The 17,397-nt window shown below is 40.2% G+C and overlaps 2 protein-coding genes across 4 annotated transcripts in view; one reads left to right on the forward strand and one right to left on the reverse strand.

Annotated features, from left to right (window-relative positions):
• Positions 1-435: 435 nt before the first annotated feature.
• pan3 (poly(A) specific ribonuclease subunit PAN3) lies at positions 436-15,614 on the forward strand. Of its 2 annotated transcripts, XM_026361862.1 has the most exons (19): positions 436-578; positions 657-1,080; positions 1,980-2,101; positions 2,299-2,371; positions 2,467-2,537; positions 2,703-2,847; positions 3,114-3,331; positions 3,773-3,877; positions 3,971-4,028; positions 4,863-5,024; positions 5,215-5,331; positions 5,787-5,888; positions 8,504-8,669; positions 8,909-8,996; positions 9,108-9,247; positions 9,918-10,047; positions 12,246-12,310; positions 12,393-12,531; positions 13,230-13,370. In XM_026361862.1, the coding sequence occupies exons 2-19, from the start codon at positions 741-743 to the stop codon at positions 13,368-13,370; spliced, it is 2,382 nt and encodes a 793-aa protein (XP_026217647.1). In that variant the 5' UTR covers positions 436-578; positions 657-740. The 2 variants fall into 2 exon arrangements, with proteins under 2 accessions (XP_026217647.1, XP_026217648.1); XM_026361863.1 differs by lacking the exon at positions 436-578 and having other exon boundaries at positions 741-1,080; positions 13,230-15,614.
• flt1 (fms related receptor tyrosine kinase 1) overlaps positions 15,615-17,397 on the reverse strand; it is a 31,311-nt gene continuing 29,528 nt past the window's right edge. For both annotated transcript variants that reach the window (XM_026361858.1, XM_026361859.1), the window contains exon 30: positions 15,615-17,231. In XM_026361858.1, coding sequence (XP_026217643.1) covers positions 17,084-17,231 — 148 coding nt within the window. In that variant the 3' untranslated portion in view covers positions 15,615-17,083. The remainder of the gene's footprint in view (positions 17,232-17,397) is intronic.

Below are 17,397 nucleotides of genomic sequence, written 5' to 3' on the forward strand. Positions count from 1 at the left end.
ACTTGAAACTTTTGCAAAGTGAACTACTATGACATGTCACACTTAACACACATAACGAAAAAGACATAACTCATACATAATGAGAAGTAGGAAAATAACTTATGATAGAAATATGCTGCACTTAAGTTTGTTATTTCAAACCCAGTTTTCCTTCTGTCTTATTAATGTTTTTGTTTTTCATTCTGATGTTGTCATGTAGTTGTTTTAATGACACAAGCTGTATAAATGTGACAATAGTCATCTTCAGCTGCAACAATGTAATGTTAACCTAATTCACAGGGAAAGTATGGACGGAAGAGCAATGATCTATTCAATCTGACTTAAAACATATGTACTTCCACATGTTTTATTTAGCTTCACAATCCACGGACGCTGCAGGTTCACTTTGCAGCAGGTAAACTCAAACATTGTACCCACAATGCAAAGCTATGCTAACTGGTCCTTAGCGGAGCAGCCTGGAAAAAAAACAACAGGCTACTTTGCGTGTAAGGCAGCTGCATGGAGAGTAACGACGACGACCAGGATTTCATGCAAGCAATGATATTTTCTTAAACCAAAATGCACCGTAGCCTTATAATGTGAGTACTGTGGTGTGTTAGATTTTGTTCACCAGCTGAAGCGATAGTAATCAGTTTATTTAAAGGGAAACTGTGCAGGCTAGCAGGCTAGCTGGCTAGCTATCTGCGTCTCTCTATGTTTGAGTGTCTTCCGGCAGCAGCGGCGGTGGCAGCAGCGGTGCCATGAACAGTGGACTCCCAGCTTCAGCCGCTCCGCTCGGGGGTGCCGGGATACCCAGTGTTAAGGTGAAGTTTTGCCGATACTACGCGAAAGACAAAACGTGCTTTTATGGAGACGAGTGTCAGTTCCTGCATGAGGATCCGTCCATGGCAAACCTGTCGCTGCACGGCAACGGCAGTAGTCCCGTCCCGTTGTCCATGGCCGGGAGTGGCGGGACGCCAGCGGGGTACTCTCTCGGTGGCTCGGCGGCGGCCTGCCCAGGCGGCGCCGGGACCGGTGTGGCCAAGAAGAGCGAACCACTGGGTCCTGCAGGCACGTCTCTGGAGGGGCAGCTGTTAACCAGTGAGTAACAGTTAAAGTAAGACCAGGCCGTACGCGGGGTGGCTGAGTGTGACTTTACTTTTGGGCCTCGCAGAGCTTTGTTCAAATTTAGCCCGAGGATTCATCAAGGCCTGGTTCGCCTGCTGAAAGCGATCCGGACCCCGCGCCAACGTTAGGCAGCTAGCGCGTTTTGTTGTTTTTAGCCGTCCAGTGAACAGTTTTGTCTTTAGGTAGTGATACTTACGCTTGTTAACAACAAACAACATTAGCCATGCTGCTGCAGCTCACATGGAGGAGGCCTGCTGTTTGTGTATGACAGCTGTGAGTGGGCAGAAACCCGCGACTAACTAACGTTAGCCTGGGCTACTGCAACTATTAGCCAGCTAATGTTAGCTAAACTAATATTAAAGTGACTTCTTTTATACTTATATCTGCTCCCGTTTGCATTTAAAGAGACATTATCCGTTTCAGTACCCATGCCGTTACTTTTACTCCAGTTAAATGCTATTTATGTGAAAAGTGGTGTTGTTTAGTTTTGTTTGCTAACATTAGCATAGCTACGCTAGCAGTTCACGGGGCTTTGTTTTTGCTTTGTGCTGTTGTTTTTGTAACGTAAGCAAGCCGCAAATAATAATTAATTCACAACTCGGCTGTTAAAAAGTGCACATATGCACTTTAACCAACCACCACAGAAACCAGTTGTGAAAAGATTATCGTAGTTGATATCCATCATAGCAGCTCACGCTGCAGCTGCAACTGTTTACATGCTTTGTAATTAGGTCTTTGATTTGACAGTCAGGTTCTCAGTAGTGTTGACATTGACATAAACACTTTATCCTCTGGTCTCTTAAAGTACAGAGGTGTCCCTCGTTATTTCAGGCTCATCAGTATTTTCTAAACTTTGTTTTTGCCATCCACAGTCCCAGGGATGGAAGGAGCAACCCTGAGCGATGCCAATCTTACCAACTCTTACTTCAGCAGCAGTTTTATTGGGGTCAATGGGTTTGGGAGCCCAGCAGAGTCTAAATACTCAATGATGCAGGTAATAAGAGTAGCTAAACTTACATATAATCATTTTAGTTATAGTGTGCCAACTTTTAAAATTGAAGTTAGTGTGCTCATCGCTGTTCTCAGTTAATCTGTCATAATAACGTTGGGCCATAATTTATTGATAAACCTATGCACAAACCTGCAATCGTAGTGATTGCAATACATTTGTTCTTGACGCTGCCTTTTTAGCGAATGACGACCAGCAGCAGTTCTCCCAGTCTCCTCAATGATGGTGCCAAGAACTTCAGCCACAGCACTCATGGTAAGACTACGGTCTTCTGTATTATCTTAATCAACGCTCATCGACTGTACACTGAAAGCAGCTCTGCTCAAGTCCTACTCTCTGATGTTCTACAGATCCAGTGAACTCCCCGACATCCTCACTGTTCAGTGATTTTGGTGCTCTTAGCATTTCCCAAAGGAGAAAGGTGAGCACACACACCCCTTGTCCCAGACTTTGAAGTACTTTTAAAGATCAGTTCTGTAGTTTTATACTACAGAACTGGTACTTGAAACCTATGGACTGATATGTTTTATCTTTTTTGCCTGTAACAGCAGTTGCACCTTTTTTCTTTTTTCCTATGTGCCATCAGACTCCTAACCCAGCAGCAAGTGAGTTCATCCCTAAGGGAGCTCCACGCATGGCCGCCATGGCTCAGTCCCCTGTCCAGGCCTTTCCTTTGCCTCTGTGTCCACATCCTGGCATCAGCAGCTCCACAGCTGCTGCACTTGCTCCGGGTGAGTTTTAAAAATGAGAACTAGAGAAATCATCTGGTTACATCTGCTTTGCTCCATTTTTTTTTACATGGCTCAGTTTGTTTTCTATATTATATTTAAAATGGTATAATTTAGCAATTTAGGGAGATCCGTATTGTTTAAAACAGCACGTGTGCAACTGTTGAAACCGAAGCAGATCTGTTTTGCTTTTGTTTTCAGATGTTTTCAGACAGTAAATACTGAATGTTTTTTCTCAAAGTATTATTTCCTCTTGTCTTCAATTTTAGGCATGTCTTTGTCTGCGGGTTCTTCTCCTCTCCACTCCCCGAAAATCACACCGCACACCTCACCTGCTCCTCGTCGGCGCAGTCACACCCCAAACCCTGCTAACTACATGGTACCCACCACCGCATCTGACCAGGGCACTCACATCATCCAGAAAGAGACTGTAGGAGGAACCACGTACTTCTACACAGACAACACCCCAGCGCCATTGGCTGGGATGGTATGTGCTGCTCTACCTAGATTTGGAAATACACTAGAAGACTCTAAAAGTCCAATTCAAATATATAAGGAGACAACATTACACAGTAACCCTTGTAAAAATGTATTGTAAATAAGAAAATTTTGTTTAAATCCGAGGATCTTTCAGGGGACGGTTCTTGCACACCACCTACTATCTGCTTTGCACTCTGCCCTATTTTGTGACAACAACCCTAAATCTTAAAAATAGTATATTATTTCTAACTTGGCTTTATTGTTTGATTACTAATGGCATTGTTGTTTACTTTACTACGTTCACATTTTGAAATCCATTGTTTCATTCTGTCACATTCAGTTGTGTGGCCATAAGATACTACTTATATATATATATACTACATGTATAATCACACTAGTTTTCATTTCTCAATAAGTAGGAAGTTGTTTTTGTCTGGTTTCATTGCAGGTGTTTCCTACCTACCATATCTATCCCCCCACTGCTCCCCATGTGGCTTACATGCAGCCGAAAGCCAATGCCCCGTCCTTCTTCATGGCTGATGAGCTCCGACAGGTATTAACCCACTTGTCCTCCCTCCTTTTCACAAAATTTCCCTGTTGTGTTCTCTTGTCTGTCTGATGTGATGCACGTTTGTTTCACTTTCAGGAGTTGATAAACAGACATCTTATAACCATGGCCCAGATTGACCACTCAGAGAACCCAGGTAAAGGGTCTACGTGGTTGTCACAGTTACTTATTCAGTCATTTTAATTGCGTGTTCAGTTAAACGAGTCGAGCTTCTAATGAGCATATTTACAACCTATGCAACCCTGTTGTTGACGAAAACAAGTCGGCATCATTTCCTAAAACAAATGCCAAGTCTATTATGCAGGTTATTTCCTAATATTAGTGTGTTGAAATAGTTTTTTTTTGTTGTGGTGTCTGTGGGTTTGCTTCCAGTTAGCCATATTTTTTTTTTCTTCTGTTATTAAAGACAATTAACTTTATACTATAACTATAAGTTTATTTATATAGAACCAAATTATAAGAGTTATCTCAAGGCACTTCACAAAATAATGTCAGAACTTTAAAAATTCATAGAGAGAACCCAATAGTCTTACTTGAGCAGGCACTGGGCGACAGTGGAGAGAAAATACTCGCTTTAACGGAGGAAACCTCCAATAGAACCAGGCTCAAGGTGGGCGGTCATTTGCCTTGATTTGTTGGGGTGAGTGTACAGTAACGAGAGAAGAGGATGGTACATGGCAGCAGCTTCTGCGTGCAACCTGCCCATAGGACTTGGAACATTCTTCTTCCTCCCATGATAAAGATTGAAGGCACAAGGGAGAGAGAAAAGAGAGGCACACAGCCTATGTGCTTAGGAAAGAAAAAAAAAAAAGCATGAAATTCTTAATATAGTTATGATCTCCTTTGGGTTAAATGTGGTAATTGTTTATGTAGACTAAGACCTTAAACCTACTTAAAGTGGTTGTAACTCGTTGATTGTGTGAATATGTACAGCATGATTATGTTTTTGTTTTTTTCTGTTTAACATCAGATGTACCATCTGAGGTAGATAGTTACCACAGCCTATTTCCCCTTGAGCCCCTCCTCCCCCCAAACCGCATGCAGAAGACCAGCAATTTCAGCTACATCACCTCCTGCTACAAGGCCGTCAACAGCAAGGATGACCTGCCTTACTGCCTAAGGAGAATACATGGTAATACATCCAAGATGTATTGAGATATATATATATATATATATATATATATATATATATATATATATTAGACACACGTGTATGTGTGTAAATATATGTATAGCATGCACACACAGAATATTGTACTAGTATGAGAACTAATTTTTAAAAGATTAATGCATATATGCCGGTATCTGTAAAATATGTGCAGCTTTCCGCCTTGTCAACACCAAGTGCATGATGCTGGTTGACATGTGGAAGAAGATCCAGCACTCAAACTGTGTGACACTGAGAGAGGTCTTCACCACCAAGGCCTTTGGAGACCACTGTGAGTGTATACAACCTCTTTATGTGAGCGATCTGGTCAGTTCTGTTTTTTGATCAGACCAAACATTTTATGATTTAATTTGTTTTATATTACTTTTATGATTCTAGAAGTTTCACAAATAATTTAGATTAGTCTTTACCATTCGCCATTTAATGTAACCAAAAGTGCTAAATTTAAGGTGCAGTGATGTATTTGTTACTGCACTATGGTATTCGAGCTCTCTGTAAGATGCATATTTGTCACCAAAGGTTTGCTTCATTTAGCACAAGGGATGATGTATCCAAGTGACTGCTAGAAACTGATTTTTTTTTTTTTTTATTCTCACATTTCATGGTCTTGAGCTAGTAAAGAAAAACACTTTAGTGGGAATACAATGTATTGGCAGTATTTGGATAGAAGAATGTGTTGCTGTTAGACTATTTTCTGAGCTCTAACTCTTGACCTTTTTGCCTTAGCATTGGTCTTCTCATATGACTTCCATGCGGGAGCAGAAACCATGTTCAGCAGACACTTCAATGACCCAGCAGCAGACTCGTATTTCACCAAGAGGAAGTGGGGTGAGTGATTTTTCCCACTCTTCCTCCCTGACACTGAAATAGACCAAGCATCACCTCAGATGCCTCTCTACACCCCTCTACTTCACACATTTTAAGTTAGTTTACTTGTTTGCTAATGAGGTCATTGGTCTAAGTTTATTTGCATGTGCATGTTTGCAGTGAGTGTGGTTATGCTCGTGCCTGCTGTATGGTGGCGTAGACTCTGTATATGAAACCGGTTGCTTGGCTTAAAATAAACACACAATTTATGTGTCAAGTTTAGAGATCTGAAGCTGCTCACTTTGTTGTTTTGAGGCTTCAAAGAGTATTTAAATGTTTGAGTCTTTAAAGCATCTTACAGTTGCACAGACACATGTACGCATCTGTGCAACACAGATGTAGGGACTTGAAGGAAACTGTGGCTGAAACTGATCATGGGACAGGTGGCCTACCTACAGGATTGCAAACAGAGGAAGCAAAACCATTCAGACTTTGCCCATTGTGTAGCCTGTAAAAAAAAAAACAAAAAAAAAAAACACTAATAACAAACCACAATGTATGATTTGTATAGAAAAAGTTGCGCAGTAGAGCATACTCAAAATCGCTCAAAGGACCTGGATCAGATAGGCAACATTTATTTCTTTCTGAAGTCACATTTAGGCCAGCTCTGATATTTTCTGTGTAACATTGTGGCTTTGGTTGTGCAGCACACAACTCAGCACTCTTTTTTCCTGATTCTCATTACCCAATCTCACATTGATGGTAAGTGTTGCAGTATATTGCGTTCAGTAAAACAAAGTTCTGCAAACACTTTGTTTTACTTTGTAAACATTGATTTATGAGACCAGTAAGTTACCTTAACTCATTTATTACATACATACGAGAGCTGAAATTTAGGTTATATCCCAGAGATCCTAGCTTCTCAACTTTTAGAATTTTATAAAACTAACTACTAAATATGTGATGGTATTGGAATGTTGTTCTGGAAAGAATGAGCCAATGAAATACAATGGGGCAAAAAAGTATTTAGTAAGCCACCGATTGTGCAAGTTCTCCTGCTTAAAATGATGACAGAGGTCTGTAATTTTCATCATAGGTACACTTCAACGGTGATAGACAGAATGTAGAAAAATATCCAGGAAAACACATTGTAGGATTTTTAAAGAATTTATATATAAATTCCTGCGTAAAATAAGTATTTGTTCACTTACGAACAAGCAAGATTTCTGGCTCTCACTGTATTAATGGCACATGTCTGAACTCGTTATTTGTATAAAAGACAACTGACCACCTCCTCAGTCAGACTTCAAACTCCACCATGGCCAAGACCGAAGAGCTGTCGAAGGACATCAGGAGCAAAATTGTAGACCTGCACACGGCTAGGAAGAGTGAATCTACAATAGGCAAGCAGCTTGGTGTGAATAAATCGACTGTGGGAGCAATTATTTGAATATGGAAGACATACAAGGTCATTGATAATCTCCCTCGATCTGTGGCTCCATATAAGATCTCATCCCGTGGGGTCAAACTGATCATGAGAACGGTGAGCAAAAATCCTAGAACTACACAGTGGGACCTGGTGAATGACCTGCAGAGAGCTGGGACCAAAGTAACAAAGGTTACCATCAGTAATGCACTACGCCAACAGGGAATCAAATCCTACCGTGCCGGACTTGTCCCCCTGCTTAAGCCAGCCCATGTCCAGGCCTGTCTAAAGTTTGCCCCTGACCATGTGGATGATTGAGAGGAGGATTGTGAGAATATCATGTGGTCAGAGACCAAAATAGAAATTTCTGGTAAAAACTCAAAAGAAGGAAGAAGAATGCTGAGTTGCATCCCAAGAACACCGTACCCACTGTGAAGCATGGGGGTGGAAACGTGATCCATATTAAGGAAAGAATGAATGAATGGGGCCATGTATCGTGAGATTTTGAGCAAAAACATCCTTCCATGAGCGAGAGCATTGAAGATGAGACTTGGCTGGGTCTTCCAGCATGATTATGATCCCAAACACACCACCCGGGCAACGAAGGAGTGCCTCCGTAAGAAGCATTTCAAGGTCCTGGAGTGGCCTAGCCAGTCTCCAGACCTCAACCCTATAGAAAATCTGTGAAGGGAGTTGAAGGCCTGTGTTGCCCAGCGACAGCCCCAAAACATCACTGCTCTAGAGGAGATGTGCGTGAAAGAATGGGCCAAAATACCAGCTACAGTGTCTGCAAACCTGGTGAAGACATACAGGAAATGTTTGACCTTAGTAATTGTCAACAAAGGTTATATTGCAAAGTATTGAGTTGAACTCTTACTTAGGAATTTATAAATAAATAAATTCTTTAAAAATCCTACAATGTGATTTCCTGAATTTTTTTCCCACATTCTGTCTCTCACAGTTGAAGTGTACCTATGATGAAAATTACAGACACAATCTGTGGCCGACTAAATACTTTTTTCCCCATTGTACATCACATTGAGTTTTAGGTAATTGTATTTAATGTCAACATTTTGAGGTCAAACGTCACAACTTTGAGAGACAGTTTGTCATAAAGATGAGTTTGCTGTCTTCAGTTTGAGGTCTAGTTTACATGTAATGTCTAAACCTTCAGATGGTTATTTGATAAAGACTCCCTCTCTGTGTTCAGGACAACATGAGCCTCCCCCGCCACGGCAGCATGCAGGCCTGCTCCCCGAGTCACTGATCTGGGCCTACATCGTCCAGCTCAGTTCGGCCCTCCGCACCATCCATACTGCTGGCCTGGCCTGTCGTGTCATGGACCCCAGCAAGATTCTTATTACTGGCAAGACGAGGTATGTACACACAATTAACTTCCTCAGTCAGTCCATTGTTCATCATGGGCAGATTATATTCATTAGATAACCTGTCCCACATAACCAGAAATGGAGGATTACATAACAGTATGATTTTCACTTTCCGTCAACTGTAAATACTTTAAAAGTGGAAGAGCATGTGGGTGCGTACACACATTTATAACAAGCTAATAACAAGTGCATACAAGCTAATGATAGTAGTCTTCCTATCTCTGCAGGTTACGGGTGAACTGTGTTGGGGTGTTTGACGTCCTGACTTTTGACAACAGTCAGACGAATCATCTTGCTCTAATGCCACAGTACCAGGTACTTTTTATGATGTTGCCTTCTTGTGGTCCTCTGTGGTTAAACTTCTTTTGAAAATGGGAAGTTCTTACATATGTATGTATTCTTCTGTTTGTGTTTTTTGTCATGTAGCAAGCAGATCTAGTATCGCTGGGCAAGGTGGTGCTAGCACTGGCATGTAACTCCCTGGCTGGCATTCAAAGGGAGAACCTGCAGAAGGCCATGGAACTGGTGTCTATTAACTACTCTTCAGACCTCAAGAACCTCATTCTGTAAGAGAGGAAGAGGGTTGTGGCTCCAAGCAGCATTTTTTTGTCAATATCGGTCACATCTTTTGGGTTCTGTCAGTTTTAGCATAGTCTTCAGACTGGTCTAAAGTTGAATGTGAGCTATAAGGCAGTTTGCATCTTGCTTGGGTTTTGGACAGTGACCTTGTAATAATAATGCTCTTTGAACATCCATGTCCTCATTTTGCTGATTGACTATTGAATTTGTTCTCTTGCCCATTGGCAACAACCAACGTCCTTCATTTCCTCTGACCATAAGATGTCGTCTTAGGACTGATTCATGTCCTGGAATGCAGATTGACACGTTGCCTTTCATAGTATGTGATGGTACTTAGATCAACAGGTGTATTTTTGATATGGTCTAGATTAAAAAAAACAAAAACAAAAAACAAACAATGGCAGAAGCTGCTGACACCACTTCTGACTGGCTGAACAGACCTGATCAACTAATCAGCACTGGGCAGGGCAGGAATAGCTGGAAAAAAGCAGGATACTGGCCAGAATTTGAATACTTAGATAATATAGCTACTTCAAGGCATGGTTGGATGTTTGGGTCACAATACATAATTGCTAGGTGAAGATGTCTCTAACTTAACTGTATTTGATATTCCCAATTCATCTTTAGGGTAAAACAATTTTTTTGTGTTATATGCAGGTATCTGCTGACTGAACAGTCACGCCTGCGCAGTGTCAATGACATAATGCCAATGATTGGAGCCCGGTTCTACACACAACTGGATGCATCGCAGATGAGGAATGATGTAATTGAGGAGGACCTGGCCAAGGTATATGAAATGTGCTACATTTGTGTTCAGAAACCCATAAAGACAAAGTTTTTAATGGATCTGGCATTGAACAGAAAGCGTGTGAGAGTATGTCTGGGTTCAGTCTTGTTAATTTCAGACTGGTAGTGTTGGGTGGTGGTCATAAATAGGGCATTGGGTTTGTTAGCCAAGAAGGAAGTTGTGTGAATATAGGGTGTTGTACGATGTAGTGTAGACTTTGCAGCCTTGAATTTAGTTTCCCCATGTTAAAGTGTCAATGTGTGAAACGACCTCCCCGACTTTACACATCGTTTCAACCAAAAGTTGTTAGTGTTAATTGTCACTTCTACAGCTAAATAAGTATTTCTGCCTTTGTTACATGTTCAGCAGACCTAAGACTGAATTTTGTAATACAATATAAATGCAGAGTACAAATGAGAAGATTTCTCTAACTTAAGATGACAGAACAGCTGAAGATTTGAGTGAGGAACCTCTGTGGTAATAAAAAGTATGTTTGAAGACAAACCTGCCCATGAATGTGGGGAGAGTGAGAATGTTACTAAAGCGTTTCCTGTTTGTCTGGCTATCTCTGCAGTACTAGTGGCAGTGTTTTGTCTAGTATATGTTTTTGTTAAATAAAACTTTTAAAAGCTTTAGTTTAATTCAACTACGCTTAAAAGCATTTTTTATAAAAACACAGGTCTACTGTAAGGCCGTTTTAACATACTCAAAATCACGCAATTCAAGTTTTTTTTTTATTTAACCCTGATTTTAAAGGCTGCAGTTGCAGCTGCATCGTTGTAAAACACCTATTGTGTCAGTCTGCAGACTGTTTTGTTTTAGTTCTCACTTTGAAGTAAGTTTTTTTTTTTTTTAAAAAAAAAAAAAACAAAACAAATGTGTTCGTTATGAAACATGAACTAAAATCCAGTGGTAGGGCCTGTACGAGTTTCATCTTTCTGTTTATTTTTTTTTTATTTGAAGAGTAAAATAAAATAGAAATATAAAAGAACAGTGGACATTGTTTACTGATGTAGCCCCCCACTATATCTCCACAGTCAGATTTCTGAGGATGATATTATTATTATTATAACAATGATCAGAATATTAAATTTAAGATTAAGTTGTAGCTGTTTATGTAAAGGCTTGTTTTTGCAGAGCGAGAGGTAAGAGGAAGATAGAGGAAAGTTTGGGTATGTTGGAAGAAGCCAACATGATTGGTGTTGTGTTGTTGCAATAATTTTCACTTTGTTCAACAGTGCAGAAAAGATTTGGCAGGGTGAGACAGGAATAAAGAGGAAGAGAAAAGGAGAAGCAGGAGTAAATTATATCTGCAGAGACAAAGGTGAGCTAGTGTTAATAGTGGAAATAATCTGATATGGAGCCAGAAACAAATAGTTTTGTCACGTGTGCCGTAGTGCAGCACTGTAACCTCTAAACATTGAAATAAACTGGTTTACTTGAGCTACCTGAAACATCTGTTGAGATTAATTTACAATAGTTTTTATGAATTCCTGAATTAATTTCAGATGTAGAAGTTGCCTTCTTATTAATCTTGGATGTTTTCTTTCAACTAATTTATAATCCGACATGAGACTGCTTACGTTAATAAATGTAGCTTCCTCTGGTTAATTGTCAGTAAGGAGGAGGTGTCTCCTGGAACCTGTGAGACTCTGGTTCCAGCAATGGTATGGACATAAAATCACGACACAGAGGTTTCAGTTTCCGACCGGGTTCCCAGCAGGGTTAAGTAGTGTTATTTTAAAGAGTACGTTGTTTTTTTTTTTAAGGAGGTATTGTCATGTAACCTATGTTTTTAATACATTTAAAATACATAGGTTTTTCCTCTGCATCTTGATGTGTCTATGAATTATTTAGTTTGCATATTTATTCATTCCTATGTTATGTATCAAGATGTTTCGCAGCAGCTTCCAGCAACCAAAAAGAAATGTGAAATATGTTTTGTGAATGAGTAAGTGTGTTTGTTTTCTTTACATGCTCAATTTGACTTCTTCCTACAGCCTCTAGAAGCCGAAATCATTGTTTGGTGCTAAATTTAAAGTTACTTAATACTTCAAGTTCAAATTGTAAACGTTCAACTAAAAACCTTCAATTAATCTTCACTGGTCTATTTCCCTCCTGTGCAGTAGTTCGAAAAACTCCCACTACTGTATGAATGGTGTCTGCACAGTTTTGCTTCATTGTTTTGTTACTTGCAGGAGGTGCAGAACGGCCGTCTCTTCCGTCTGTTGGCCAAACTGGGCACCATCAACGAGCGGCCGGAGTAAGTTGAAATTTTGTGGAGGTCCATGGGTATGAGTGATTTTTAGTTTGTTACTACTCAGACCTTGCCCTGTGTGAATCAGATTTCAGAAGGACCCAACGTGGTCGGAGACGGGCGACCGCTACCTGTTGAAGCTTTTCCGAGATCACCTGTTTCACCAGGTGACAGAAGCTGGGACGCCCTGGATCGACCTCAGCCACATTGTCTCATGCCTCAACAAAGTCAGTGAGCTTTTTTTTGTTCAACTTTTTATTATGAATTTATGTATTTAGTATTATTACAAGACTGTTATTTGGATGTGCAGCTTTTTGTTAAGTTGACATCATCAGTGAACAGTTTAGTTTAATGTGTGTTGTTGTTATTATTAATATTCAAATATGTAACCAACATATGATAATGTTCCGTATCCACTAAAGTGCAGTCTGCCGGTAATCTTTCAGCACGTTACCGGTTTGTTAGAACGCTCTCTGCTTGTTTTGCAGAAGTAACAGTACATCTTCTTTTTTTTCACCTTAACTTTCTCGAACACTTATCACAAGATGTTTTCCTTTTCTCACTTTGGTTCCTCTTTTCACTATTCAGGTTAAAGGCTGATTGAAACTGTGGCTTTTTGTACATCACACTCATTTTACTGAAAGCTTTTATTAATATCTACATAACTTCACGCTCTCGAAATGACTCCACATCTTATCTTAGAAATACAGGGTCATCTGTGTTCATAATAGTTGAGAGATATAGGAAATCAACATATCATGCCATGGTCACAACATCATCAATTAAATCTGCACATTATTTCCTATGCTAAGTATTTGGTCTAAAATGTACAATGTCACAGTCTCAATTTATTCAGTTTGTTTATTTATTTATTTTTAACCACAAAAATTTGTTGTCTATTGTGTTTTCCCTGTATCTAACTCAGCTGGATGCAGGCGTTCCTGAGAAGATCAGCCTGGTGTCTCGGGATGAGAAAAGTGTCCTGGTTGTGACCTACTCAGACCTGAAGCGCTGTTTTGACAGTACCTTCCAGGAGCTGCAGGCAGCAGCCGCCGGCTCTCTGTAGCGCCCTCTTCAGTCCTGGGGTAGGACTGCCCGGACCTGGAGCATATTATTGCACTACAGCGGAGGACCAGGCTCGTGGAGATGACATCAGGATGGTGAAGACAGCAGGGCAGGGCTTCATGAACCTCAGTCACATACACTGACCCTGTCCACCAGGAAGGCTTTTTCTAAAGTGTAATTTTTTTAGTTTTCCTAAACCCCGCAGCTGAAAATCAAAAAACAAAAAGGAAAAAAAAAAGACAAACTGTGACAAACAAGTATGATGACATTTTTTTAGATTTGGGGAACAAAATGAAAAACAAACCATGAGGTTTTGAACTTTTTTCCTGCTTTTATTGTTTATTTCTACAGTCGGGGTTTATTTTTCTGAGGAGGATGCACTAAGATTTTAATTTTTTTGTTTATTTTTGTTATTTTTATGAATATGTGTGAGTGGCCTACGGGGTGTACAGAGAGAGCTAAAGTCACACACACAAACATAAACAGAGCAAAAAAAAAAAAAAAAAAAATCAGCTTTCCACTGACTGCATCTTTCTTCCGGCTGGAGATCACACCCCTTCATCCTGATGCACTAGGAGATGGGACATACCACTTGAGGCTTTTGTTGGGGTGAGGTGGCATCTATTTAATGAAATGGGCCAGCTCACCTTGGCCTTGACTGTTGGTTCCCCCGTCTGAAAGGACAAACCACTTGAGTGGATGGAAAGGTTCTTAAAACTGGAAAAATCAGAGGATTTCTGACATTTTAGTTCAGGAGATTGTGGAACATCAGGTTCATATGTAGGGGTGTGTGGGCGGGTTAGGCATGGACTGGGATTTTGGGGGATGAAATGTGGTTTCTGTTTGGCACTGAGGAAGGGGTGTCTTCTCCTGATGCCATCTACCAAGTGTTTGGGACATGTGCAGAGACCACTTTTGGTTGATGCGCGACATGAACCACTCAAGGACGGGCAATTTTGGTTCAAATGTCTAGCACTTGGGAGTTCCCTGTGGGTGGGGTTTATGTTGAGGTGGTGCCACAGCTGCCTCTTTGTGGAATGTTGTTATTTGTCCCCCACCCGTCCTCCCACCCTCACCGTCCCTTTTTTCTCTCTCTCTCTTACTCTCCCCTCTTCTACCTCCTTTTATCCCAAACTTCACTTCCCATCAGGGGGTCTGGGCCCCTTGATATTTGGAAAAAAATGCTGATGCTTTTTGTGATTTTTCTAGCTGATTTTTCTCTTTACTCAGCTGTTGTGCAGGAATGCATGGTCGGGGAACTGGGAGGGCGATTCATTTTTGGCTAAGCTCAACTTTTATTATTCTGTGGACCAATTCCAGCAGGGGAAAGGGGGAGGGATGGAGGGCCAAGGAAATAAGAACAGGGCACCAACAGTTTTTGTTTTATTTGACTTTTTAAGATCATGAAATACAAACGTGCTGGAGACAGCAGTGACGCTGGCTGTCGCACTCACTCGGATGGCTTGGATTTCTCTCAGGATGACAAACAGCTGGAGGGACCCAATGACTGAATGTGTTTGGGTGTCATTGGCCACCTCCTGTCCAGTCAAATAGATGAGCTACAGTGGAGTGGGAGGGACGTCTTCTGATGGCGGTTTTAGTTAGTTTCTTGTTGCCCTTAAGCACAGTTCAGTATGCTGTTGACAATTTGAAGCAAAGGTTTTGACAAATTAATTTGGTACAAACCCACTTTATCCAGGAAAAAATACAATCCAGGCTCTGTCAAACCACCGTTCTTGATTCCTCTGATTTCACCTTGAACTTAGTAGCTTTTGCTGAATGTCTACAAATACGAGACTATATGAGCCACAGTGCCACACATGTGAATGGCTGCAGCTGGTTTTATGTAAACCTGTCAAAGTTGTCAATAGTCTGTTCTTTAGGGCAACAAACCTGCAGGGAGCTGGCTTTGTTAGGTCATGAACTACTTCCTCAGTTTTAGTGAAATGAACAGACAAAAAACATTTTTGGTGAATGTGGTGCTTTAGAAACTCCTGGAGACACACACACAAACACACGCCCCCAACTCAATCTGTCCAGTGTCAGTGCTCATATCACTCATCATCTTCCACATCATAACTCACACTCCAGCTAATATTAGTGATAATGTTCTTCTCCTCCCCCCCACATCGACATACCTACAATCACCATCTTAGTATGTTTTATGCCCCCCTTGTGTTCATCGTCTCAAATTTTGCAATATTTGTGTGTACAGCAGTATTTTAATAAAGAATACCAAGACTGATGCATGAGTGATGTTGTCTGTTTTTATAATAGACTGCAACAACTCTTCATTTACATAAGAGCAGAAGAACACGAATGTCAGTATACAGGTTGGATTTGCTACATAAACAATTATATTCTTCAATCATTGTATGAAAATACAGAGCAAGTACAATTTACTTCACAAACGTCCAAGTTTAGTAATATGAGAACATACTTGTGTCTATTATGACAGTGTAAGGTTCAGACATGCAATTGCTGTAGTTCAGACACAGATTGTATGTTGTTATCCAGTGTCTGCATCAGAATGGGAAGGTTGGTTAAATGCCAGAAATTGATCTTATTTATTATCAGGGTACAATAAATGATTATTTTAGATTGTGTTTTCTTGATAAATAGTTTTACTGACATGTACAGGCTTTCATCTAAGACAAAGAAAAGCTGCAAATCCTCACAACTGAGCTTTGTCAAAATAGTTGCCAATTAATATTCTGTCATTGTAACATGGTTTGAGAAATAGATGGATCAATGGGGTAAACACTATGCATATAGGTTTGTATTCATTATGTTAGTTCTATATACACAGAATAAATTCTGAATATATTGATTTTTATCAGTATATACTTCATATAGAATTGAATATACACTCAGCTGCCAGTTTATCAGGTCAGTCCACCAAAACCTACTAAATAAACCCTGCAATGAATCCTATGTTTATTAAGGTTGTGATGTATTGTTTTCATTGAAACGTTTTAAAGGTGTTGATTCAAGCTTCTGGTCGTGATCGGGGATGTTGCGTGTGACTGCATTAGATTTTGCTGGTGGTGGCTAATAAACTTTCAAATGGGTGTAGTTTACATTCACAGAAGTTAGGAAACAATTTAACATCAATGTAAAAAATAGAACTGATTATGAAAAAAAAAATCATCTATGACACGATTACAGCATTAAAATAAAATAAAATAAATACAGATAGATACATTCTGTCTAATGTGCTATACTTCAGTGGGTAGTAGGCTTTTTCCAGCATATAGTAGATGTGTAAGAGGAACAGTTTATACAGCAGTGTTCTTCTTCACAAAGCTCACAGCATGAGGTACCAGTACAAAAAAGCTCTAATAGGTTGGTAAATACATTCTGCATAACTGCATGAAATAAGTACTGTGAGGTAATACTTAGCTGCTCTCGGAAGGGGTGCATGGAAATGCTATAGATAATTCTTTATAATCTTAGGGAGGATTTGTTGTTGGGTTGTGTGTGTGTAGATAGAGAAATGATTTATAAGTTTGGTTGAAGGAGGACAATGAAAAACTACTGTGAGGTAAGAGCAGGACAGGTAGCAGGACAGGTGAGCACTTGCAGGTATTGTTATGAGGTAACGGATTCAAACAGGCAGAAGAGCAGAATCAATGTTCAGAATCATTTTAAAATGCAGAGCAGGAAAATATTTACCCTCTGTAAAGCTGTCAGAGAATAAGAGAAGAGCAGATGCTAGAAGGAGGGATAGAGGAAGGCAGAGTTGTAGTCCGGAGGAGGGGAGCCGCCCTCGTCAGACTCCCAATCACACGGCAGGATAGACGGCTCGTTGTCACTGCACAGGAAGGACATTTGGTTGTCCCGGCACTTGAAGGTGAAAAGCCTAAGCAGAAAAACATGCAGATTATGAATCTTATCTCATTTATGAATCATTATCTCATTTATGAATCATTATCTCATTTATGAATCGTTATCTCATTAATGAATCGTTATCTCATTGATTGTGCATTTTTTGTGGCCAAATGTTTTCCAGATTAAAGTGGACTTGA

The sequence above is a fragment of the Anabas testudineus genome, chromosome 2 (assembly GCF_900324465.2).
Source record: "Anabas testudineus chromosome 2, fAnaTes1.2, whole genome shotgun sequence".
Taxonomy (NCBI): domain Eukaryota; kingdom Metazoa; phylum Chordata; class Actinopteri; order Anabantiformes; family Anabantidae; genus Anabas; species Anabas testudineus.

Coding starts and splice junctions, on each gene's coding strand:
- pan3 (XM_026361862.1), top strand. CDS start 741: ATGAACAGTGGACTCCCAGCTTCAGCCGCTCCGCTCGGGGGTGCCGGG. Junction 8,670..8,908: donor CTTATTACTGGCAAGACGAG/GTATGTACACAC, acceptor CTATCTCTGCAG/GTTACGGGTGAACTGTGTTG. Junction 9,248..9,917: donor GACCTCAAGAACCTCATTCT/GTAAGAGAGGAA, acceptor TGTTATATGCAG/GTATCTGCTGACTGAACAGT.